Consider the following 27,898-nt stretch of genomic DNA (forward strand, 5'->3'; position numbering starts at 1 on the left):
TACCAGGGAGCGGAACCGACTCTTCTTTCCCTGATGGGCCTCCTATTTTTCGGAATCAACGAGTCCAGAGTATTAGTCAGCCAGTTACCCACATGCTGGTCGGCAATACTGGGGTCGGTGACAGGGGGAGGACAGGTTCTTGCCAACTCGGCCGCCCAGCTATTCACTGGCAGCCTTGACCAGAGTCGTTCCACTGTATACCGTCTAGGTACCGGATCTCTCCCCTTCCCCAACTGCCATCTAAGGGGGACTAGACAATGGTCCGTCCAGGGAAGAGCCAAAGGCTGGAGGGCTTGCAAGTTCTCTGAGTTAGCAAAAGCAACATCCAGCTGATGACCCCTATTATGGGTGGCACCAACATTAGCAAGGTGTAGATCGAGTGCACCCAGCATGCCTTGTAGGTCTCTCGCCACTACATCACAGGGATCATCAAAATGTAAGTTGAGGTCTCCGAGAACTATAAAGTTGGAGGACGCGGCAGCCAGTGGTATCACCGCCTCAATGAAGGAATCTAAGAAATTTCCCATCGTTACAGGGGGCCGATAGACAAGAAGGCCAGAGATAGAGGTAGTAAAAGATATGCGTAGCGAAAATTGACAGCCTTCAGAGTTATTAATACCGCAATCTACAGCTTTACATACATATTTATCTCTATACAGGATGGCCACTCCTCCCCCCCTCCCATCCGGCCTATCTAGATGAAACATGAGGTATCCCGAAGGGAGGGCTTTAACAATATCGGGTCCAGAGCCAGAGGTCAGCCAAGTTTCCGTAAGGAACAAGGCATCCAGACTATGGTCCAAAATCAAGGAATTAATTTCCGTGGCGTGACAGGGTAATGACCTGCAGTTGAGCAGAGCCATAGAAATCTGTGTCCGGTCCTTAAAGGTGCTACCCAAACAACATAAAAGGCATTGTGTAAAAAGGGTACCTTCTACCCAATGGTAGCTACAGCTGGTATGTCTGGGAGCACGTAACGACAACAGAGTATCCCTAGAGTACCTGAGAGTAGAATCCATATGTACGGCAGAGTTGAGCAGAGTAACACGCCCTATGCCCGTCTTGGCCCGGACGGGCCCGGACGGGCTTGACTCTGGCGAAACTCCGGCGACGTTCCGGCGATGACGCTGCGTAATGACGCTGCGTGTCAGCATGGCTGACTTTATGTTCGCCGAGCGCCTGACAACTAGAGCGCTAACCGCGCCGCCGGCAATGTCCCCCCTCCCAAGATGGCCCCCACAACTAGACAGTGGACAGGGACCCGCGATAATCTCACAGATTAGAGTGGGGGTAAGGTGGCAGCAGTGCGAGTCTGCAAGTGGCCTGTATTAAAACCAGGGGAAAACAGGTAACTCAAAATAAAAATAAATCGGCAAAAAACGGGGCTTTTAAAAGCGAATTAAACTAAGCAGCTTGCAGAAGAGTAGCTGTGAGTGCGAGGGCTTTCCTGGCGTTCTGAGTCAAGGTGTTAAGGATGCTCACCTGCGAAGCGCCTGCCTTTATACTCGCCGAGCGCCTGACAACTAGAGCACTAACCGCGCCGCCGGCAATGTCCCCCCTCCCAAGATGGCCTCCACAACTAGACAGTGGACAGGGACCCGCGATAACGCGGTGATCTCACAGATTAGAGTGGGGGTAAGGTGGCAGCAGTGCGAGTCTGCGAGTGGCCTGTATTAAAACCAGGGGAAAACAGGTAACTCAAAATAAAAATAAATCGGCAAAAAACGGGGCTTTTAAAAGCGAATTAAACTAAGCAGCTTGCAGAAGAGTAGCTGTGAGTGCGAGGGCTTTCCTGGCGTTCTGAGTCAAGGTGATTACAAATTATATATTTTTGGGAAATGCGCTGGCTCTTGCAAACTTGCATTCCTCAGAGATTAACAAATGGCCAAAGCTTAAGTCCTGATGAGCCAGGCTGTTAAGCAAAAGGACTGTAGGTTGTGGTGAGGTATTAGTGCTTTGTTCTTTGGACGCGATTGTACATCTGACTTGATTTAGATTGGCCCCTCTATACACATTGCCCATAAACCCGTGTATCAGCCAGGGCTATCAAGATTACTTTCCAGCGTTCTGCTCTTTTAGTATTGGAAGGAATGTATATACAAATTTTCCAATCTAGAGAAAATGCACCTCCCTCTTCTTTTGAAGTGCTATTTGAGGGTATGCATATATGAATTTTCGTGAACAATCTACAGAAAATGCTTCTCCCACTGAGCCCAGACAGAACCATCTGCTTGCAAATTTTGGCCATTTGTAATTTTGATCTGTGTCAAACATGTCAGATTGAGATTAGTCTCAACGTGACATAACAATTCAAGTTGTTTGTCATCTATTTTCCACTTGTTTGTGCCTAGACAGTCTGCTATATCATTGTGGAGCCCATACACATGTTCTGCAGAAAGGTCCAGGCTGTGATGTATCTCCCAAGTCCATAATTATTGTGCTTCTAGTGGCAGAGGTAGAGATCTCGTTCCCCTTCCTTGGCAATATTGAATGTGGTGGTAGTGTTGTCGGTTCTCACCATGACAGGAGAGTTCTGAACTGTAGGGAGAATTGCCTTGAGCGCTAACCTAACTGACCTCAACTCTAACAGATTTATGTGCATTTTTTTTTTTCCTCCAGAGTTTTATATTACGCGAACTAGACCCGAACCGAATCAGGTATCAGAGCACTTTACATAGCACCAGTTACGTTACATGAGGACATACTTTCATTTTTTAGGCACGAGGAGATTAAGTGATTTGCCCAGAATTACAGGAGGTTTTTGGCGTCGTTACCGAGACTCGAACCCAGATCCCCAAGTCCAAGGTCGAGCGCCTTAGCCGTTAGGCCAACCCCTCTCCCCATTTGAGATTCCTTCTTGGATCATAAGCCAATGGACTGCTGATCCTTCAAGTGCACCCTCCAGCCTAAAAGGAATGCATATGTTGTTAAGAAGTGCTGAGGCTTTACTGGATCTAGTGGATGTCCTTTGGAAATGTTTAATTTTCTGATCCACCACACAAATTATTTCTTCATTCATGCCTTTCGCTACAGATTTGTTGCCACTGCTCATCACTGCTTTGTGGTTTGCACAGGGACCTCGATCTCCTTTGACTTCTTTTCTGTTTTTTAGCTTTAGCCATAAACAACTTGGCCTCCCTCTCCTTCAATGCCTTGGGGTTCATGCCCCTGCATGACCAACACTCCCCGACGTCGTGGTCCGATGAGAGTTGCCACAAACAGTCTTCATGAGGGTCAGTAATCAACATTTGATCCCCACATTCCCTATTTGGCTTGAACCCTGACTTCCTCTGAGTAGCCATGGTCACTGATACAAAGACCCGAAGACTTGCAACAAAGAAACTCCCAGAAATAGACAGCCCCGGCTAAAACAGTTATGTGTCAACTGCGCAGAAGAATGGGAACTGACGTCAGCACGCCGACGAGGTCTTCTTATGGCTCCGATGATGACACGCGGAGTCGCGAGTCGAGGCATTCCATTGTGATGTTCTTGTCAACGTGAGAAAGCTGAGAAGAAAAGCTTCAGTGGAATGCTGCGCATGGGGATAATTCAAAAGGTTAGGAATCCACATGCGGATATGTCCATAAGAAGCACCGCATTCAGCTCTAAAAGATTTATATGATAAGTCTTAGCCGTGTGTGGCCAAATGCCCTGACTTGTAAGGTGGTTCATATGTGCTCCCCCTCCTGACAGGAAGGCATCCATGGCTATGGTTTGTGTCAGTAGTCCTGTCTGAAGAGCAAATTTTGATGGTTGGATTATCAAGCCAGAGATTGTTGAGGGGCATATATCAAGTAAATGTGGTCTTCCCTATCTTCTGTTTATTTGAGACAATTGATCTTTCAGACACTGTTGAAGGGGTTTCACGAAGAGTCTTGCGTTTGGGGCTGTAAATATTCAGAATGCCATAGATCCTAACAGACATGAGATTTGGCGAACAGTTGATCTGATTTAACGTTTCACATCTGCACATTTCTTTTGGATGGACAATAATACACTCTCCTCCGAAGGACTCCGAAGGACACACACCTTCTTTATCTATTAGTTTGTCTATAAAAAACACACATTGTACTGGTTTTGCTACAGAGATGCTGAAGTTGATTTGAAGGCCAAGCTTGGTCAATAACTTTGGTATTGTTTTGAAGTCTTGTGTTGATTTCAAAAGGGAATCTGCCGTTATTTGCCAATTGTCAAGATTCATGTTGACAAAGATCTTTCTCTTTCCCAGATGAGATGCGACTCTGCCATGCATTTTGAAAACGTTAAAGGAGCTGATTTCAGACCGAAGGGAAGTACAGCATAATAACAGTGTTTGTTCACTACTAGGAATCTGGGATATTTTCTGTGAGGAACCTGAAATATGAAAATATGTGTTCAGCAAATGTATTGCACATAGCCAATCTTCTCTTTTAATGTGCGGTTAGATTTAATGAAGAGCCACCATTCTGAATCTTACTTTGGTGATGAACATGTTGACAAAGCAAAGATCTAGAATACGCTGATACTGCTTTGGTTAACTTTTCTTCATGACCCAAAAAATTTCATGAGTATACTACTTTGTTGACTGGGTCTAATGGAACCTTTTCTATCGCTCATTTTTGGAGTAATAGGTGTGTTTCATCCTATAGCTAGGACAGATGACAGTTTGATAGTGGCTTTGGTGGAACATTTTTTATTCAAATTGTATAACCACTTTGCATGATATTGGGAACCCATCTGCATGTAGTTTTGTTCTTCAATTGTTCCAGAAATCAGATCGAAACTCCCCTTACAGGAGTGGGGAACTGGAGGGAGGAGATGTCAGATTTTTATTGTTTGTTGTTAATTGAGGAATTTCTTTCTTTGGAGTGGGAGGATTCTGGTGGAGTTGCCTTCCTTTTTGGATCCCTCCTCTGGCACTGCCTATCTGGTTGTCTATGTTGCTGCTGAAGCTGGTATGACCATCTAGGGGTTTGAACGCTCTGTCCCTCATTTTGTATTGTTGTTCAAATAATGTTTTCTGCTCCTCTACACTAACAGCCTTGAGTATTTCTGCTTCATTTTTCATTCTGACCATCTCTTCTTCAGTGTGTTGTCTTAAGCGTGATGAACCTCCTGACTGGTAACAGAAATAAGGGATCCAAGTGTGTTTGTAACGGATCTTCTGGAGGTATCATTGTTCTTAAAGGACGAAGAAGTATCGGGTCATTCAACTGTAAAACTTGGTCACAGGACTCTTGAGATGCTGTGGAGCGGGCAGAAGGTGATCTAAACCACACTGAAGAAGACAGTACAACCTGAGAACCTCTGGATGTCGAGGGAGAAGAATTTGAAGTCGGACAGGTGTTTTTTGTCATTAACAGCAGTTGTGATGGTGATCTTTGTCTTTTCGACGTTGAAATGTGCCAATGTTGATGCCTATCGATTGTTCGGCAGTGGTGAGTAGGAAGGTGCTATAGTGATCTTCTGCATTTATGTCAAGAGAGACGATGATTGTCTCAAAGTCAAGAGAGGGGTGCCTCGACGGTGAGTGTTGATGATGGTGATGTTTCAATGTTGATCCATCTCTCGACAATGAAGATGTTGGCGCTGATCACCTTGATAGTGACGCTACTGTTTTTGGCATCGATTATCGTGGGTATGAAAATTATGTTGATGTCGATGATTTGAAGATAATCTTTTGTCTGAAGATCTCCTTCTGATGAGTTTTTTTTACTTGATGAGATGGAGACAGGCAAAACACACAAATTATCTGTGTATGGGATGCAGCCTTTTTCCTTCCACATGAAGGGTAGTTGGTGAATAAAGAAGGCATTCGGACAAAAAATAAATGACTGTCAGGAAAAAAATGTTTACTTAACAGTGGACGTCAAGGTCCAAATAGAAGGTTCGGTTGGTAGGTATCTTGGACAACGCCGTACGGCAAAGTATATTATTATCTTGGAGAGTTGCAACTACTAGATATTGAAATAACCGTAGGGGAATATTCACATACATAAAGAACTTAGTAGTCATTCGTTTGATGAGAAGGCAATTGAAGAATGTTCTGTGTCTAGTCTAATACAGTCATAAAATATAATTCCTAGATATAGGGTAATCAAAGAGTATAAGAATTAGGTTTATCATTGGATGTAGGAATCCATGATAAACTCCAATCCGTGAAGTCCGAGCGTGTTTCTTTCACCACTTGTACGGGCAAAGTGGGGAAAGAAACAAGCCCGGACTTCACTTCCAGCATTCAGAAAGAGAATGGCATCTCTGGCTGTCCAACACTTAAGTTATACAAGAAATTAACTTGGATTTAAAACATTGAACAATGTTAACTTCATTAAGAACATTATATTAAAATGTGTTCCTTGGTCTGCGTAGGTAGCGTGGAGTTATTCAGTGTTTATGACTATCAATGTAGTTTCTATGTTGCAAAACTAGTGTTAGAGGTAAGTAACTAATTTCTTCACCAGCATTGGATCTTTTATATATTCACGTGCTTGAATCTGAATAAGCAATACTTAACATTCATAATAAATATAAGAAGGCAGAAAGCAGGCTCACCTTAACAGAAACAGGAGAACTACCTGACCCATTGCGGAGACAGCTTCTGCGTTCATGTAAAGGCAGTAGTGTGAACGTGGGCCTGCACCTCCAAGTAGCTGCACAGCAGATGTGTTGTAAAGGCAAATCTGAGTAGAGTGCTGCAGTCATAGTAATGCTCATGCTGGAATGTGCCCTCATGTATCCCAGGAGTGGACGCTTGGCCTTGTTGTGGAAGAAGGTGATGCAGTCTGATAGCCAACGTGCTATTCTGTGATTGGACAGAGGGTTGGCCTATCCTTTGGTGTCCAAAGGATACAAACAGTTGGTAAGAAGAGCGAATGTCTTTCATCTGTCTATGTAGAATGAACCTGGGCACATTAGGAGAGTGCAATGTCTTTGCTGGTGACATTGTAGGATTTGGGAAAAAACACTGCAGAATGATGTGCTCAGTCAGGGTGGACCCAGTAGGGACATTAGGTACAAACTTCTGATTAATCCATAAGATGATTGTGTCCATAGTGAAACAGAGAAAGAAACAGCTCTTTCACTCTTCATGCTGATGTAGACCCTTAGAGGAATGCTGTGCTCCAGGAAAGGAACAGTAAATGCAGTCTAAAGATGGGCTCCAACAGAGGTAACATGGGCTTGCTCAGTTCAGTATTAAGCTCCCAGAGTACTGGTGGATGACGTACAGGGGGGAAAAACTCAGAAAAGCACTTTCATAAATTGATTTATGATCGGCTGTGAGAACAGAGTGATTTAGTTGTCTTCTGTTCTCCAAAATCATGAGATTGGTGTCCGATGGATTCCTATTGATCGAATATTTTAGACCAAATCTGGCCAGGCTCAGAAAATATGGATGTATTGGGGGGGGGGGGGGGGTTTGTCCCTGCATGGAATCCTTTGGACTTGCATCAGACACAGAAATACTTCCATTTGGTGTTTTCAGTTCTTGTAGTAGCTGGCACTATCGCCTGCACCAAGATGTCTCTTCTCTCTGTTATGACATCCTGATGTCCCTACTCTATGTTGTGTAGTACCATGCAGTCAGGCTCAACAAGTGGAGGTCTCAGAATGGCTTAGCTGTGCCTGGAGAGGAGCTTATTATGTTTTTCAATGGTATTGATAGGTGTACAGAGATTTTCAGAAGCTCTGTGAACCAGAACTGACGAGGCCAGGCAGGGGAAATGAGAACCAAGGTACCATGATCCACCTTGACTTATCTGAAGACTCTGGGGATCAAGGAAATTGGGCAGAAAGGCACAAGCAAAGACAATGGACAATTTGATCAAAACAACATTGCCCATGGATCATGCTGATATAATACTGACATTTCATGTTGTTCTGGGTGGCAAACAAGTCCAGTGAGTATATCCCATTTGTGGAAGATGAAATCAACTTGGTCTTGGTGGAGCTCCTATTCATGACAGTCTGATAGTGTTCGAATGAGTGCACCTACCTGATCATTTTACTATCCGTGGAGATGCTCCCCTGCAATATTCATGTGATAGCAGATGGCCAAGCAAGTTCCACAGTAAATGCTCCTCTTCTGACAGATGCCAGGATCTCATTCTACCTTGATTGATGGTGTAAAACACTAATGCTGTGTTGTCTGATCTTATGAGGGCTGCTCGACCTGCCAGCCTTGGAAGGAAGGCTTACCTACCTAGTCTTATGGCTCGGAACTCCAGGATCTTTACTGGATCTGACCATAGCCACTTGGCCGACATTTCTTGCATGTGAACTATCCAGGGCTCCATGGAGGCATCTATTGTGAGTACCATTCGATCTGATGAATGATGGCATGGAAGCCCTGCATTGAAATACGTAGGGATCCCCCACCATATCTTTCCTAAAACATCTTGTAAGTTGGACTGTGTTTTCTCACGTGCCATGAACTTCATTACATTGGCTGCCCTGTTCTTGTAGGACAGGTCTCTTCTGAAGCCTGCAATAGGGTCTAAGACCTATGTATGAGGACACCAAGCCCAGCAGAGATTTGTACTATCTGAATGTGACCGACTGTTTGACAGAGAAGGTCTTTACATGGACTGAAGTTTTTAGTCTTTCCATTGAGAGGAAAGTTATTCCCAGTTGTGTGTCCAGTATTGCTTCCAGGAACTGTAGCTTTGTGCAAATTTCTCTGGATGACTGGTTGATGTTCCGTATAAATCCTAGTCTGTGGAGGTGAGCGATGCAGGTGCCTGTTGAAGCATTTGACTCTTCCTTTGACAAGCTAATCATCCAAGTACATGTATACTTAGTGACCCTGTCGCCTCAGGTAAGTAGCAACTGACGCTAAGCACTTGGCAAATATCTGAATTGTTGACCTGAGGCCGAATGGTAGTGCTTTGGATTGGTAGAGCTGCCCAGCAACTGAAAAGCACAGGTAATTTTCTGTGCTTTCAGTGTATCAGGATGTGGAAAAGGCACCCTGAAGCTCAAACAATATACAATAATAATATCGGTGGAGCATTGAGTGTACTTCCTGGACCTTTATTGTGTGGAAAAGTGTGTTTCTTCAGGAACTTGTTCAGCTCTTTGAGGACATTAATGGGTCTCCACTGTCCTGTTTTCTTTTGTATGAGAAACAATCTGGAATAATATCCCTGATATCTTTAGGATCTTGAGACCATCTCATTCACTCCTTTAAGTAGGACGAGGAGAATCTGATCTAGTAGCTGTACGTGGTTGCCACCTGTAGTCACATAAGAAGCAAGGTTTCTTCACAAAAGACATTGCCAGGTTGATATTCCTTAGCAGCTCTTTCCATCAGTGCATCGAAACAGGCTGTGTCGTCCAGAGGAGAATCCAACAAGACCAAGGACTTGTCATTTTCCTTAGGTATGAAATAATCACCCCACTCCTCGGCACCATCATTGTTAGCTAATTTGTCCACTTTCTCTATATCCAATTAGGGAGAAAAAGAAGAATCCTTTTTTCAAATACCCTTAGGACTTGGCAGGGTCACCTTTGGTGGAACTATATTTTGCAATTGGTCTCTGAGAGGCAAAGGAGGTGGAGGTGGCATGGGAGGTGCTGGTGTTGCAGGAGTGGCGGCGGAGGTGGAGGCAGGGGAGAAGCAGGCATGGGCTGCCCAACTGGCTGTTGAGGAAGTAATCTGTGAAAGGTGTCCATCGTCTGTTGTATTGCTGTCAAAAACACAACAAGCACCTGAGGTATCTCAGATTCAGTGTAGCCACAAGGATGGTTATAGAGTTGATGAGGATAATCAGCTACAAATGTTTGTGCTGGCAAGCATACTCCTGGTAAGCATTGTCATCATCCATGGTGTCTCCTTCAAATTCCGGAACACAGCAGACATCCAACTGTGTAGGACTGTAAGCAGTCTCTGAAGCATATTTGTCGCTGAGTTCACCCCTAGAATTTGCAAAGGAAGGCTAGCTGTCACTGGAATAGGCAAACAATTGACTGGTGTGGAAAAAACTGTTGTCAACTGTGTCGTCGTCATTGAAGTTGTGGTCGGCATCGACAGGGTTTGCTGTTGATGAGTCGACATCAGGTGCAAGACATCCTTGGTGTCGCCATCGACTGATTACGTACTATGATCTCAACAGAAAGGAGCTATCTCCATTGACTAAGGTCTGGTCATCGACTGTATCAACGTCAAAAAGAGGATCTGTTCATAAACAGCATCAACGACGATAACTTTCTTCAAGGACCCTGGTGAGTACACTGCCGTAAGTGATAATGAAAGTGACGTCGATGACAGTGGCATTTTCTTTGACGACAGTGACGAAGTCAGCGGCAGAGACTGAAAGTCGGTTAGGATGTCCAGAGAGTTTGATTTCCATACAGATTGTTGTGCTGGCTGATGGTCATCATGCCTGGAGCATTTTTGTGAGGAAACTCTAGCTTGCTGCAGGCACTCTAGGAAGTAATTCCAGCTGAGGAAAATCCATGTTTCCTCTTTTTGCACCGCCTTCTTGGAAGAGATTGGAGGAACACTTTTCAAAAAATCATGCCCAGAAGAGAGCGTATCCCCCTTAGAAGAAAAGTATTTTCCAATTAACAGAGAGCCAACATCCTCTCTCTGTCCTTTAAGGTTTTTGATGGAAAGTTTCTTTAAATGTCCCAGCGTAATGGCTTGTGCACTGGGTAATGGCAATAAATACTATGTTCATGTAGTTGTGTAGATTTTCTTCTGACCACAAGACCAGGGTGTGAAAAGAGAGATTTTCTTTCTCTCAGCCATGGTGACAGTTGGTGACAAATGAAGGGTCCCCAGAAAAAATGAATTATACCAAAATAAAACTTGCAGTACTGTCAAACCTGAAGGTATGGCTGGTTCAGTCCTAGGGCAGACCAGAAAAGTAACAGGATACGGTCATTGAGAGGTTAGAGCACAGCTCTGATTGAGAGCACCCTCACACACAACATGCTTTAGAAAGTGAGCTATGGAGGCCTCTAGGGGGAGTAGAAGAGCTGACAACTCCACCTCACTGGCTGAAGTATGGGTTGCTTCTAAGCATGGGCGGATTTTGCGAATTGGCAATTCGCGAAATTGCGTATTTACGGATTCGCAATCCGCAAAATCCCCGAACTCTCGCGAATTTTTTTTTTTTGTGTTCGCAAGGATTTCTGCCAGTTCGCGAGGATTTTGTACCAGTTCGCAAACGCGAACTTACTTTTCGGGTAGCAACGGTCGCGAACATGTTGTTTCTACATCTGGTTCATCACAGCACCCTCTGTTTCACCACTGCCACCCTCTGTTTCACCACTGCCACCCTCTGGCTCACCCATGCCACCCTCTGGCTCACCCATGCCACCCTCTAGTTCATCACTGTAGATTATGGGTGGAAAAGCACACCTGCCCTGCCTCAACTGACATAAATGAATTAGGGGCTGATTAATGTGTTTCTGAATTTGAACTTCCTGGCTGGAACCTGCTTCCTTATCTGTAATTGCTTTTTCTGAGCCTGCTGTGAGGGTCAGAGCAGGGTCATAGAATAGTTGCAAGTAGGCAACTGAACTCTGAAGGGGCCCCTCAGGAAGCACTACAGAGACTGGTTACTAATGATAAGATTGAACTTTTGCACCTGCTGAGAGTTTTCAGTTTTGCAAAAATCCAAATATCCAGCAGCATCCACAAAAAGTAATCCTTCCAGGCACTACAGGGAATGGTTACTAATGATAAGATTGAACTTTTGCACCTGCTGAGTGCTTCCAGGTCAAGATCCAAATCAAAGTGACCAGCACATGAAGAAAGCACTGAGAGGAGCCTGCTGACAGGAACAGGAATTTGGAGACTGTGGGGCACTTCCTTCCTCCCACCCCCCCCCCCCCCAAAATGGACTCCTTGCAAAAAAAAGTGCAGGCAAATGTCAACCTGCAGAGTTATTCTGATAAAAATCATAATTTTCAAGGTTTATGCTGCCTGCTGGTGGATTTCTTGTGCGAAATTGCAAATTTAGCAATCTCGCAATTGCGAGATTGCCGCTGCCCGCCGCATCTACGTTTTCGCAAGTGTTTACTCCCGCGAAATTGTATAGTATTCTAGTTGGCAAGTGCGACCAAGCAAAAAAATCCGCTTCGCACGGATTTACGAATTTTCGGTAAGTTCGCGAGAGTTCGCGGATTGCGAATTTACCGAAAATCCGCAAAATCCGCGAGCGGAACGGATTTTACGCCCATGCTTCGTTGCTTCAAATGAGGTGGATGTGCTACTAAACAAACACTGTTGTTGAAGCCTATGGCTCTTCTAACACACTTTACTGCTATTTAAGATTACTGGGGAATCCCAGCTTGACGAAGGGGAAATATTCAAGCACGTGAATATATGAAAGATCCAAGGTTGGAGAACAATTGTTTGCCATAGGGCCATAGATTCTGAAACAGAGAGTCCTCACAACCCTGCAACAGAATACCTTGACATAGACGAAAAGCTCTACTTTGACAACACTGCCGAAGCAAAAGCCAAAGCAGATGCCAAACGACACAATGGCTTCAATAATACACCTGATGTTTATATCAATACGATAGGATACCCGATTGGGTCTTTGGTAAAACAGTGGATAGGAAGGCATTCCTTCTTCTCTTAGCAAACGCCTTGATCTTCTATTTGCCTTGAACTTTTCAACAGCTTAGAAAGAGGCGAGTGCCTTAGGATGATGCAGCTGAAAAAAAGATTCAGCTAATCTTGGTAGACTCTTCCTTTCCTCTAAGAGTTACATATGTGCTTGCCTAGAAGTTTTTGCAATCATCAACATCAGAACGGTCAGATTAATTAAAAAAAGACACCCACCCGAAATTCCCCAGTGCCTGGCCAGCCTGCAGCTCCAGCTGGGGAGGTGGTGCAACTGCAACACAGAAACCCAGACATTCACAAAATACAAGTAAAGAAGCATCAAATTGAGCACAAGGCATTGCTGGTAAATAGCCTATGTTCTAAGCAGTGCTTGATTTGAGCCCCTTAATTGCCAGCACCTGCTCTTATAACGGCCTGCCACATGGTGACGTTGTTTGCCTAATTTGGAAACCAGCACAAAAACAGGGGTTTATTAATTAAAAAATCATTAAAAATGACTAACACCTTCCTCCAAAGTCGTTTTTATAGGTTTAGGAAGGGGGTGGGGGGGGGGGGGAGGGGTGCTGAAATAGTAAAAATTATCACACTTGTACGAGTCTAATGGTTAGTAGGTTGTTTGCTCTGTAACTGGCAGAACTAACAGCAGAAATGGGCGGTGCAAGCATAAGTGGCCTCCTGACAAGGGCCCTGGCACTTATTTTGTTACAAATTAAGCACTGGTTCTAAGGTTCGATGTCACGGGCATGTGCTCACTTGGACAGCGCTCCCTCAAGAGACCAAACACTGTAGAACATAATAACATGAATTCTAAGTCTATAAGTTATAGGGCCAGAGCCATGAGAACATTGTAATAAGGATCAGCTAGAGAAAAACGGTTTCATTGCTAGCTAAGGATATTAACAGTGCTCTAGGATCTTGCATGTTCCAGGTCAAGATATATGAAGGAACTTTAAGAAGTTAGGGATCTGTATACGATCTCACAATAAAGGGGACTTTCCCTCTGCTCAGTTCCGCAGTTAATCCCTCTTTTTCATGCCCCAGACAACACATCCTGGTAATAAGGGTAAGGCTGGCAAAGGGATGTGATATGGGATTGGTAAATGAGCTTCAAATGTTTAAAAGAAAGACTGAACCCATCAATATCCGCATCGAAAGTATCACAAATTCTGCATGATGGCACTTACCAGTTTTAGTAGCCACGAACTGTGATAAATACTGACAGCTCTCAGTAATCCCAAGTAAACTGGGCCAGAGCGGACAGGGAAGCTTTTGCTGATATGGCTGGTGGGAACAGTTTTCTTGTCCAGATACCTGAACACAAACGGCAGCAGTCAAAACCACAAAATAATCAGAAAGGAGGTCGAGGGAGGAATTTAACAGCAGGAAACAAGGAATGTTGGAGGTGGAAGAAGAAAAAAAAAAGAGCAGCATTAGGTGAAGTTGAGGAACAAAAAGCAAAGAAAGAGGCAACTGAAATGAGGGACAAGGGAACTGAGTTAAGGAACAGGAAGAGGAATTGAGCAAAGTGTGATGAGCAATTAAGGGCGAGTGAAGTAGACATAGGAAGACGAGGAAATAAAATTTAGTAATGAGAAAGTGGCTTAGAGTATGAAAAGGAAAGAGCAAATGTGAGGATAAAAATGACAAGATGAGAAAAATCAGCAACACAAATAAACCAAAATGTTGTACATTAAGCTTTTTAAACTCTTTAATGTAAGCCTATTAGTCTAGGCTACCTTTTCCTCATTACTTACACAAGCAGGCAGAAGTTGATGTTCTAACTGATACAACGCAGTTTTGAGAAAAGATGTTATGGTACGAAACAGTCTAAAATTCGGAAAAACTTGCCTGGAATAAGCTTTTGGTGGGTACTCTGCGACATCTGGGCATTTTGGTCTCTTCACCCTCTTTGTGGATAAATTGACATATATATATATATTGATATGAAGTGTTTCGGCCTCACCAGCATGCAGCAGGAATTATTCTAACATTTGTGATGAACATCACAAGATGCAGAACCTCTAATCTTGCTCATACAGCCGTTGTCTTTAACTCGTTCAGTTTATTATTAGAATGCTTCACTCTCAATAGGCGATGTAGTGACAAAATGGCTCATCTATAATTGACAGAGTGTCAAGTTATGGTCAATGTCCCCTTTTATAGGGGTCGGCACTAGTTCAGAACTTAGTAAGGGAATGTTGCCCTAATATGAAGAAAGCAGGGCTACTATATACACACCTCCACTATCAATCGGTTCTGCAGAATGCAAAATACACTGGCAAAGTAATGAGTCTTAGCTGTGAATGAGAGTACCAGTGTCAAAGAAGTGAAGAATGAAACAGTGTTGTGATACATGTTAAACAACACAGGGCTAGATACTTGCACGTTAATCAAGAAGATTGAATGCCACTTTCCAAAGTTTGGAGGAGGATAATCAGTCACACTGATAAGCCTGGGTCTGTGATGCTCATGGGGTGGACGACTTAAGGTATCGGGAAAAAATGAGTGCCTGCAATTCTAATCACTATTACTGTAAAGCTATACAGGTGGTACAGGGAAAAAGATCAGAAAGAAAACCGTCTTGTAGCTATATATATATATATATATATATATAAAAACACTTTAAACAAAAAAAAACACTAGGATTCACCAGTTATAGTTAATTCAAGTAAAATATAACGTGTGCCCCACCATGCAGTGTTGTCATCAACGATGTTATTTAGGATGTCATTAGTGACGCTATTAATGATGTCATAGAAGATGACGAGAGATGTAATATGTGAGGTCATAAATAGTGCCCAGTGAGGGTGTGATTTATAGTTACTTTCTGTGGCTTTTAGAGTTTTAAATGTTACCTTTTAGCTGACATTTTAAGCTAACTATAATGTCACTTAAACCTTTGTTTTTTCAGTGTAAAGTAACAATATGAATATTAAGTGGTGTCACATCAAGTAAGGCAGATCCACTGGCTTAGGATCAGAACATTAAAATATAAAAGGCAGGCCTATTGGCTTTATGAGGGGGTCAGCAGACGTATTCGCTTTGTCAAAAAGTCACTGCAGTATTTTATCAATAATCATAATCCAATGTATTTCTTATCATCACACCCATGGCAATGCTCAATAATAATAACTATCACGAAAATATTGAATATAACAATTTTACTCAAGACAACCATAAATGTGTGTTTGAGACTTTGTTTACACTCTTCAGGCCATAAAATGCAGTCATAGGACCAACCACAAGGGGTGCCCACTCTCCAGCTGAAGAGCATACATCCCCAGATTGGAGTGCTTTGAAAATGTTGGTAAGCTCTCCGGAGTCATGCATTCAAGGAAACTTACACTGACTATTTAACACATTTCTGGGGGGTACTGTGCTCCCTGCAGCACCCCACGACACATACATTAATTGTTGGTGGTGCCCCTGCCCCTCCTTGGGGCACCACAAGAACTCTAATATTTCATACAAAGCCCACGCAGCAGGTGATGGGTCATCCCTGGGAGGCAACGGAGAATACTAAATGATAATGATAAATGAAATGATAATACTGGAGGGGCAAGGCTGCAACTATTTTTATTGTTATTTTTTATATATTGTGGGTGCCTCCGTCCCAACCGGAAGGCACCCGGAATACACATCCCGTTTCTGTTTACTTTCAGTATTTGCAGCGTGGGAAAGTCCACTCCCGCGCTGGCTCCCGGTCTGCCAGCACATACCTGCTGGCGAAGGGAGCCTGCTCGCTCAAAGTGGGCAGAGTGCAGCAGTGTGCATCCCGCTCTCCCAGTGACGAGGAGTGGAAGGCAGGGGGTGGGGGTAGGGTTTAAATACACAGCAGCACCCCAACCTTCACTTCAGGGTCCCTTGGAAGCTACTGAACAAATTTACACCAAATCACAAATACATAATTCTGGGTAGGGATCTAGCTTTCTGCCAACTGTGGTGTAATTCCATTCAGCTGTTTTGGCAGTAGCACTGTTCAAATTTCCCTACGGAAATTGCATGGGAAAATTGCGTTTTCGGACCTCCATTGCCTCCTTCTTCTCTGCCCCCTCTTGACGGATCACCATGAAACTTTCCAAGGAGGAGCGGTGGTGGATGAACCAGTTTTGGGGCATATTTAGTTAAGATTCGTCAAACGCTGCCAAAGTTATTAGGACACTAAAAAGTCCATATCCTATGGAAACCCAGTCGTAACTATACAGTCTTGATCCAAAGTCATGCCTGTGAGTGTGTGGTATGTTTAAGGTAACTTATTCTGACTTGTTCAATGATGTATGCAGGCGTGGTTAAAGGAATGTACTGTTCAGAGCGTAACGTGTTATCGACTATATAGCATAAGTCCCTGCTGTGCACAACGTTGGCTCAGACAGTTTGAGTAATGAGTCTAGGGCACAGTAAACTGTAAGTGTATCTTTACATCGCTAAATAATAAGCATGCATCAAGGTAACAGCTGTTGGGAGCGTGTGATAGATAACTAAATAGGATACTAAAAATGTGTTCGATTCATATGATAATGATAATGTAAAATGTACTGTTGGGAGAAAGTGGTATTTTTTTATATTGGGTGTATTTTGTACCATCATGGTAGCCAATAACAAGGCATATTTGTGCTACGTGGTACACACGTGAAATGTTCTGTCTTATGAATTCTGTTGGATGATCGGATATGTTGTAGAAATGCAGTAAACAGTACAAAAAAGCAATCTTCACAAACACAGATAGCTCTATAATGAGGCAGTCATTTAAATAATATAATACAATGAATAAGATAGAAAATTACCAGACATTTCTTTGGTAGTGTTCTAAGTAACATCCAATACACAGACCCATAAATGCTTATAGGACACCAAAAGATCTTCAGTAACAATACTTCTGGTGGTGGCATAATATTTATCCAGATTTCTAACTTTATGAACATCCTTCATGTGCGAGACTGGATCCGGAAACGCATGCCTCGGTTTCACCGACACAGGATGTAATGCCATTGGTAGATATAGGATGCCAAATGATGTGCTGGTGTCAGTTCCTGAAACTTTTTCTGTGCCCTATCGTGTAAGCATAGAAGAACCGAGAGGCCATCAATGACAGTGACAATTACAGTATATGTTTTCATACCTTGAGTTCTTATTAACTACAGCACTAATTGAGGTTGAGGGAACTGAGAAATTTGTTGGGAGAATTATGTAGTCACTGAAATATTGTTACAGAAGGCAAATACTTTGATGGATACATCTTCGCGCAGATTCCTCACTTTAGGAATGAGCTCAAAGCAATAACGTACAGGATGTCAGATTGAGTAGGGCTGCTTAACCAGGGAATTCAAGAACACATCTCTGGTAAAGTACCAATCAAAGCTTCTTTGTGTTGAGAAACACTAATGTTTAGCAAAAGTATGAGAGGATGACCGTATGGGTGCCTCCAAGATGTCAACTGCCAGAACACCTCTGGATGCAGCCTTGGTCCTTATGGGGTGGGTATGAAAGTCCAATGGAGGTTATTCCTTGTCTAAGGTACAGCACATCCTGATAGAGAGGATAACCCAATGAGAAATGGCGTGATGATCACCACTTTGTTCTTCTTGGCACCAGCAAAGCCCACAAATGGCTGATCATCCTCCTGTTGTGTTGTGCAAGGATGATATAGTAGGTTACCATGTGCCTGGGGTCCAATCTAAGTAACCATTCCTTCTCATCAGTGGAAGAAGGAAGAAACATGGAAGAGTGATAGACTGACCTATATGAAAGTAAGACACCACCTCTGGTAAAAAGGGATTACTAGATACAGGGGTCCAACTTCACTAGCTAGAATCCCATGAATGGTGGGTGAACTGAGAGACTGTGCCCTATGGGCTGAAGTTATTGCCACCAAGAGAAGTCTTTGGAATGAGAAGTTGAGTTGGATAACTATGCATTGACTTGAATTGGGGACCCATTTAAAAAATCAACACAAGATTCAAACCTTTCAGAAAATGCCCCACTAGTGGCGATCTCAGCAAAGCAAACTGTTCAGGGAAACAAAGGAAGGAGAATGGGTCAACCAAATAACCATTTACTATGGCTACTAGAAAGTGTGAATCACAGAACATCAGAAATGCAAGAAAAGGATTCAGACCTTGCGACTTGCACTATTTGAACAAAAGTATGCCAGTGAACAACGTAATGGATTTTACAGCATGTTTCCTGGAAGCTAAGATGACATCCATAATCCACTTCAGATGAATGGTAGCACGTGCCGCTCAGTCTCCATATGTGCAGCAGCAGTGTTTGGAACTGGGGTGGAGGACCTGACCCATCCTGCCGCAAGAGCAGATCCACCCTTTGAAAAACATCAAGGAGAGGCTGAGTGCCAACAGAACGATGTATCAGATCCTCCTTGGCCAATCTTGGCTGATCAGGATTAGCTATGCATGTTCGTCCTGCACCTTCCACAGGAGCTTCAACAGAAGCAGAAATAAACCTGAAGGCATCCCACAGGAAACCATTCAGAGGGTAAGTGTATGGAACAAAAATGATGATTCGCTCTGTTCTGGGCCATGGTGAAGCGATCAACATAAGGACCAAACAATCTGTAAAGGAGCATCTCTGTAGCTCCCACTTGTGGTCCTCCATGCAGCAGTAACTTAGGGAATCCCCGCTCATGCTGACAGTGCATGTGAGTTAAACTACCACTGCTCCCACTTCCAAAGGTAAACTGTCTCCCAGCACAGGGTCAATGACCACTCATCACCCTGTCTGTTACGATAATAGACACTAGTGGTGTTGTCTGACAGAATCTGAATGGCTCTGTCTGATTTCGAAGGGATTTAGGGCTTCATGGGAAGCAGAACCGCTTGCAGCTCCAACAGATTTATGTGGAGGTCATGTTGCCCAGGTGGGAGGCCTAGCCCAGGGAGGAAGCGTCTGTGACCATGGTATCCTGCACATGTTGACAGCGGAAGGAATATTCCATCGAAAGGTTGGATACGCAAATTCAACAGTGCCGATCCAGATGGACTGATTGGAAAATGTACACCAGAACAGAAGGGCTACTTTGGGGTTGGACCCTTTGTCATTTACTGACTGGCATCAATTGGCGGCACAACCCAAAGCAGTTGTATGAGGTGCAAGACTGTCATCCATGTCTGAGCCAGAAACATCAGAATAATCTCAAGAATATCCACAGTCCTCTGAGGAAAAGTAAAAGCTTTCATATGGGTCATGCCCAGCACTGCTCCTATGAAGGTCAGCCTTTGCATGCAAAGATTTTGGGATGTTGATTGCAAAACCGAAGTCATGGAGGAGCATCAAAGTGGACTGAAGATGTTCTTTGATGACCACCAGACACTCTGCCTTCGCCAGCCAGTAATCCATTTATGGAAAAACACGGACTCCTAATCTTTCTAACGAAGCAGTCACAACTGGTAGTATTCTGGTGAAAATTTATGATGCAGTTGTGAGTCTTAAAGTAGAACTGTGAATCAATATTCAGAGACTCCACTGTAAATCTCAGGCAACACCTGTTAGTGGGGGGGGGGGGGGGGGTAGGAATATGAAAATAGGTGCCTCAGAGGTCTAGAAATCCCAACAGGACCCCCCGCATTCAGGAACAAGAAAACGTGGCACAGGGGCAAATTGTCCTGTCAAATGAACAAGTTCAAATGGTATATTTACTGGATAGGTTTCACAGACCCATTCTTCTTGGGAGCCAGGAAGTAAAGGAAATAACATTCTGTGCACTTTTCTTCTAGATGTACTACCTCTTTGGCCCCTTTGTTTAGCAGGGCAATAACTTCAACTGCAAAAATCAGGATGTGTGCCAGAAAACTTGTCCTGATAGACAGAGGGTGGTCCGGCAGGGAGAAGAATGTAGATGTTGTGAATTAGCAGGATGACCCAAAGAATCATTGCTATCTTTTCCCAATTTGTGGGAAAATGGGAGACCAACCTTCCCAAGTATGATGGAGGCTTAAGGGAGGGGAGTCTGAGAGGTTTTGGGACGGTAGAGCTGGCAGAAGATGGTGGGGAGTAGATCTGCTGCTGTTGTTGGGGAGGCATCCACTTAGCTTAAACATCCCTTACTGTGTAAGGAGTGGTACATCTGCCAGGGTGCTTGAAGCAACTCTGAAGGCTGGCACTGTCAAGTATTGAGTATCGTAAAAATGTTTAGAATCCTGAGCAAACTGTCTCAGCCACGGGGAGGCTAGGGTCAGCGAGAAGCATGCACTGCCATCCATTTTTTTTACAACTCTGACATCAAACAGCAGAAACAAGCAGGTTTCTTGGATATCTCTCGAGAAGCCACTGGAATTTATCAGAGTCAATTTATAAGAGTCAAATTTGCCTGCTCTCACAGGGTGTGGTCATAGTGGTCAGGAGGCAAGGATGCCTGAAGCAAACACTTTTCTTCCCATAGAGTCCAGTATTTTTGACTTTATATATGGATGAGCAGTGAGAAGGCATTTGGGTTAAATTTTTGAGGATCAAGCTTGGACAACAAGGCTTTTTGGTGAGGGGTGTAACATCAAGAACTTTGGGTGACATGGAGTAAATCTATGCTGCCTTGCTACTTGTCTGTGGATTGCCGGGCTTCCATGTTTATGCTCCATCACCGAGGTCAAGTAGAAGACACTTCTTCTGAAGGAGGACCAGAGGGTTAATGGATATTTTCTTCTAGTAAAGTACACAACAAACTTGAATTGTATAAATCAAGATAAAGACCAGCATAAATATTTTAAGAAAGAAGGAGGTTGTAAACCTCCAAGTCATCACCATCTGTACACCTATAACCTTTATCAGCCACGGCAAGGGCGTTTGATTTGGATCCAAATTATATTTCTATGGGGGCAAATTTCTAGGAAGAGATTGTGCCAAGGGCACATAATGACAACATGCTTTGATCTTTTCTTTTGCCACTCTGATGATTTCAATCGACTTTGAAGGCTACGAGGGCAGCACTGAGAGCGGCTCAAAGGTTGACATCTGGATGAATTGGGGTTGTGGGCGGTGTCAACTAAACGGGAGACAGTTCCTTGAGCACAGACATTTTTTAAGGTGCTGAGACTGGAGCCTGAAGAGTCGCAAAGTTGAGAGGCATTAGGGGAAGAGCAGCTGGAGACACCCAAACCTGCAAAAATAGTTTCACCCTTGAGGTTTGGTCCAGTAGGTACCACAGCTGTCCTGAACAAATGCAACATGGCCTGTTAGGAGGCATGACATCCAAAGGGGGGGCTGTTTAAGTCAGGAATTACAGCCATATCTTTTTCAACTTTGGAACCGACTCAGAAGATAAGGTAATGCCAAGGCATTACCTGCTTTGAGGAACTATGTGGGAATGCCAAACCTGAAAAGCAGGCCTATTTCTGCAAGGAAGAAGATTTCTCCTTCCCAGATCACTTGGGGATCATTTCCTGAGCCTTAACTGGAGAAGGTGTATGCTTCGGCACGTCCCTGCAGAATTTGGCAAAAACAGCTTGGCATCCCATTCTCTGATGCCCTTTGGATGCATCAGCCAATAGGAGTTGCATGCCCCAGAGCCATGGTCGGGTCCCAGACTCCTAGTGTATTTGTTGTGTGGGTCCCACATAGACACTTCCTTGCAGCATATGAAACAGGCTTACATCTTGTTATGTTTGGAGGAGAAATCTGACCTAGTCTCTGTCAAAAAGCTGAGGAACCAGGAGAAATTGCATTTGAGGTCTCATGGCACTACCTGGTGCCTCTGGAGCACAATTGTTGGCGGAAAAGATTCTGGGTCCAGCCTGGTGCTGTAGGATATTCATAAGGTGAGGATCCTGTACGAAGATTACCCATGAGAATGGATTACTTAGTTTAAAGTGAAAACTGTAGTGTAACACACTACTTCTAAAAAGGGTATACAGCAATATAATGAATAGTACCACACTAAAAAACAAGGGGTGGGTGCACTAGAAAAGTCAACTTCTATACCCAATTTGATAGTCACGAAAAGAGGAACTGGTTTTGGTGGTTTGTGACGTTCTTAAATGGTGTTGGGTTGCCAGATGCTCCAAATCCCATAAATTGACAGACTTTTTCGATCCTGACATTGGTAAGTCCCAACCAACTGGGACATAGTATTTTATTTATCTGTAGTTGTCATAAAGGGACAAACAACATCCATGTTCTTTGAGAATCATAACGAATAATTTGTTAGGAGCATTGACCGACGTGCCAGGCTATTCATAAAGATAAATTACACATGTGAGTAAATCTACATGTGTAATTTAGTCTTACACTTTTGAGTAAATTTACTGCTTTCTGCCATTCACAAAACCAGAGTGTAAAGTTACTCATAGTGTAGACTTAAACCTCTCCAGCCCTTGAAAAAGGGGGTGGACTCAAATGTATGAGTGTAAACTGCTACTTTTTAAAAACAATGTGGAGATTCAGCACTACACACAGCCAACCGCCGGTACTGCAACACCCCCCATAGAAAATAATGGCGTTAAGAACTTAAAATAAGTCCCATAGAAACTGAAGTTAAATTAAAGGATTTAAAATAGTTAAATATATACATAAATATAATGTTATGTTAAAGTTATAAAATCAGTATGTTTTTAATTTATTTAAAAATTATTTTAATAACCTATTTTAAATTAAAAAAAATATGTTACAATAAATGTTACTAAATATAATTAAATTACTTTCAATTAATTTTATAGATTGCTTTTAGTGGCTTACCTGTAACTTCAGTTCTCCAGCACTGGCATCTTTCATGTAGTCACATGCAAGAAGCATTCCTCATCGTCAGGCTGGGAATCTCCGGAATTTTTAAATAACAGCAAATAGTGTTAAAATGCCCACTGGCCTCAACAACACTGTTTAGTAGCAAATCCATCTCATTTGAAGCAACCCAAGCTTGACCAAGGGATGGAATTGCCAACTCTCCAACTCCACCATAGCTCAGATTTCAAATTTAAAGTGTGAGAAGAATCCATAATTAATGAGCCTTTGAATGGGGGGAGAGAGAGGATTGAATGAATAAGAAAGATACCAACGATGGAGAACTGGAGTTACAGGTAACACATTATTCTCCAGCATTGGCTCTTTCATATATTCACATACTTGAATCAGAATAGTAAGCAGTACCTAACAATCATGTTAACTATAAGAAGGCGGGAAGCAGGCTCACCTTCACTGGAACAGTTTATGGAAAACAGCCTGTAACCACTGCTGATTTGGCTTCTACATTCACATCAAGGCAGTAGCGCTTTGTGAAAGTGAGCCTTCTCCTCCAGGCAACTGCATGGCAGATGCTTTACAAAGGCACACCAGTGTAGAGTGTGACAGTATAGCCATTCTCCTGGTAAAATGCGCCCTCACGATTGCATAGAGTGAGCGTTTCACCTTGTTGTGGCAGGCTGATAGCTAATGTGTTATTTTTTCCCTGTTTGGACAGCAGTTGACCAATCCTTAGGTTACTTGAAGAATACAAGGATCAAATGTCTTTCGTTTTGTCCATGCATCAATGACTGCTGTAAAGGTTTTTGCTACTTCCTTGATTATTGCACTTGCAGCTTCCTTCTTGTCCTCTGGAAATTAGGTCTCAATCAATCAGGTAATTGTAAAGCGCGCTCCTCACCGGAGAGGGTTTCAAGGTGCTTGGGGGGGGAGGGCGGTGGGGGGTAGGAGGGGGAAATAGCTCTATTCAGTCGAAGAGCCAGGTCTTGAGTGTCTTCCTGAAAATGTTCAGAGAGGGAGCGCCTCTGGTGTCGATCGGCAGCTCGTTCCAGGACTTGGCCGCGATGTAAGAGAAAGCCCTTTTGCCTGTTCTGGCTCTGTGGATGCGTGGGGTTTCGGCGAGGGCGAGGTCGGTGGATCAGAGGATTCTCCTGGGTGTGTGGAAGGAGATTCTCTTGTTGAGGTATTGGAGTCCGGTGTTTTGGCCAGGCATTTGAAGGTGTGGGTGAGTGTTCTCGACGGGGAGCCAGTGGAGGTTTTGCAGGTGTTGGGTGATGTGGTCTTGTCAGGGGATGTCGAGGGCGAGTCTGGCTGCTGTGTTCTGTATGGTTCGAGTCTGCGGAGCAGACACTTGTTTATTCCGGCGTAGAAGGCGTTTCTGTAGTCAGTCTGCTGGTCATGAGTGCGTGGGTGACGGTTTTTCTTGATTCGGGGGGATCCATTTGAAGGTCTTGTGAAGGATGCGGAGGGTGTTGAAGCAGGTGGAGGTGACGGCACATACCTGTCTGGTCATGAAGAGGGAGGAGTCAAGTATGATGCTGAGGTTCCAGGCGTGGTCGGTAGGGGTGGTCGGGCTGCCGAGGGCAGTGGGCCACTAGTTGGTGTCCCATGCAGTGGGGGAGGGTCCAAGGACGAGGACCTCTATCTTCTCCGGTTGGAGCTTCAAGCAGCTGCTGCTCATCCAGGTTGCGTACTTGATTAGCGCACTGACAATGTTAGTGCGTCCCTGTGGGCACACCATATGGTTCGTTATGAAACACAGACTCCTTTGTCAATGATATGTTAGTTTATTCTTGATTACAAATTCAACAGTTCATTTGTATCAAATTTTGTTACAAGGGTATTTAATTTCATTTCCAATTATGATTGAGTGGTTGAACAATGTACATTTGTCAATGCAAACAAAACACGCTCCAATGCATTTCGGGCATGGCCCTTTCTCAAGGAGCTCTGTAAAATGAAAATAAATAGCACTATTGACTTTTGCGATAATTCAAGGTATTCATCACACAGCTTAAATAACACAGTAGTATGCAAAAACATGCAACTTCAATTGGGTGATAAGAGGGGTGTGAGGGTGAACAAAAAGAAGCCATAATGGTGTACCGAGTGGTTGTAAACGTGTACCCCAGAAAAAAAACGTACCGGCTGTTTCTTGGTGGCGTTTTGTAAATAATGAAGATTGTTTGCGCTGTTGGAACAAAAGGCGGGGTTAAAAAAATGGTCTATCACGATGGAGCTCGCTATTAATGTTAGTGCGCTAGGATATTGACTCGCGTCTAAACTTACTTCAGTGCGAAGCTGAAAGATTGAGGTCTGGTCTGAGGACTCCTCGGTTTGGGAACCGTCGGGGAGCCTGGATCGTGGGTGTGTTACCCGCGTTGTTAGGGTGTTTAAATCAACCGAGTACCCGGAAGAGTCGTGTTGTCTGTTAGACATCGAAGGTGGACTATGGAACTTTACAAAAATGTGGCGGCCATCTTGAAGTAGTGAAAAAAACGTGAAGGGAAACTGTTGTAAAGCGATAATGGGTGTGGGATGGAATGAAAGCTAATGGTTGTATACATGAAACAAGGAAAATAAAGTAAAAACATGGTTTGTTAAAACACCAACCGTACATTTTTACAATGCGTACTGACGTCAAATCGTGCTTTACAGATAACAACTAAATTCGATGCGATCATTAAGGCCGAATGGTTTCAAAGATTGCAATCGATAAATCCAAGTTGTTTCGCGATGTAAAAGAGTTCTATTGTTGTCTTTGCCTTCTTTCTTTTCCACCAACTCTAGTACCATATATTTCAGTTGAGCTATATTGTGCCTTTGTTCATGGAAGTGCATAGCTATGCTTGATCGTTCGTTTCTTGTCCGTATGTTAGATTTGTGCTCGTTGAGCCGTGTCTTTATTTTCCTTTCTGTTTTCCCTATGTAGATTTTTCCACATGGGCATTTTAGAAGATAAATGAGGTTCATGGAGTCGCAAGTGGCATTGACATTAACCTTAATGTTGAGGCAACAGAAAGAGCAAATGCCATCACACGCACTAAAGCTATCACTAGAGCTACTAAAAAAGAAGATAACCGAATGGTAGTGGTTTCACAGTATTCCACCCAAAGTCATCAATACAAAAAGATCGTACTAAACCACTGGCGCATACTCGCCACTGAACCAGACTTTAAAGAATTGTTCAGAGAGCCTCCGATATTCGCTTACACCAGGACAGCGAACCTCAAAGAGATACTATCAAGGAAAGCCACAAAGCAAATTACATACAATGGTACACTTCCATGTCACAATTGCAGTAGTTGCAATAATGTTATAAGAGGAAACTACATCAACCACCCCATGAGGGGGCACAACATCGAATTTAGTTATCTGTAAAGCACGATTTGACGTCAGTACGCATTGTAAAAATGTACGGTTGGTGTTTTAACAAACCATGTTTTTACTTTATTTTCCTTGTTTCATGTATACAACCATTAGCTTTCATTCCATCCCACACCCATTATCGCTTTACAACAGTTTCCCTTCACGTTTTTTTCACTACTTCAAGATGGCCGCCACATTTTTGTAAAGTTCCATAGTCCACCTTCAATGTCTAACAGACAACACGACTCTTCCGGGTACTCGGTTGATTTAAACACCCTAACAACGCGGGTAACACACCCACGATCCAGGCTCCCCGACGGTTCCCAAACCGAGGAGTCCTCAGGCCAGACCTCAATCTTTCAGCTTCGCACTGAAGTAAGTTTAGACGCGAGTCAATATCCTAGCGCACTAACGTTAATAGCGAGCTCCATCGTGATGGACCATTTTTTTAACCCCGCCTTTTGTTCCAACAGCGCAAACAATCTTCATTATTTACAAAACGCCACCAAGAAACAGCCGGTACGTTTTTTTTTACGGGGTACACGTTTACAACCACTCGGTACACCATTATGGCTTCTTTTTGTTCACCCTCACACCCCCCTTATCACCCAATTGAAGTTGCATGTTTTTGCATACTACTGTGTTATTTAAGCTGTGTGATGAATACCTCGAATTATCGCAAAAGTCAATAGTGCTATTTATTTTCATTTTACAGAGCTCCTTGAGAAAGGGCCATGCCCGAAATGCATTGGAGCGTGTTTTGTTTGCATTGACAAATATACATTGTTCAACCACTCAATCATAATTGGAAATGAAATGAAATACCCTTGAAGCTAAATTTGATACAAATGAACTGTTGAATTTGTAATCAAGAATAAACTAACATATCATTGACAACGGAGTCTGTGTTTCATAACGAACAATATGGTGTGCCCACAGGGACGCACTAACATTGTCAGTGCGCTAATCAAGTACTCATTTATCCAGCGTATTTGGTCGGTTACGCTACTTGTTGGAGCACCCAAACTTCAAACAAACAACATCAAAACTTAAACTTTGTATAAACTTTTTATGAACTACTGCTGTGCACTCAGCCACCTTTTTTTGCTCATGCAGATTGCGACATCCTTCATTCCTTCCTGAAAGCTGAGCCTGGTGGTGACGAGGTTCTCGGTGAGGGAGAGGATGAGCTGGGTGTCGTCGGGGTAGGAGACTATGTTCAGTATGTGCTGTCTGACGATGCTGGTGAGGGGGGCCTTGTAGATGTCGAAGAGCGTGGGGCGGGG

The 27,898-nt window shown here is 43.5% G+C and overlaps 1 protein-coding gene across 2 annotated transcripts in view; it reads right to left on the bottom strand.

Moving 5' to 3' along the window:
• ANGEL1 (angel homolog 1) overlaps window positions 1–27,898 on the bottom strand; it is a 348,097-nt gene that overhangs the window by 179,642 nt on the left and 140,557 nt on the right. For both annotated transcript variants that reach the window (XM_078659942.1, XM_078659943.1), the window contains exon 6: window positions 13,748–13,874. In XM_078659942.1, the coding sequence (XP_078516068.1) occupies window positions 13,748–13,874 (127 nt within the window). The remainder of the gene's footprint in view (window positions 1–13,747; window positions 13,875–27,898) is intronic.

The sequence above is a fragment of the Lissotriton helveticus genome, chromosome 9 (genome assembly GCF_964261635.1).
Source record: "Lissotriton helveticus chromosome 9, aLisHel1.1, whole genome shotgun sequence".
Classification (NCBI taxonomy): domain Eukaryota; kingdom Metazoa; phylum Chordata; class Amphibia; order Caudata; family Salamandridae; genus Lissotriton; species Lissotriton helveticus.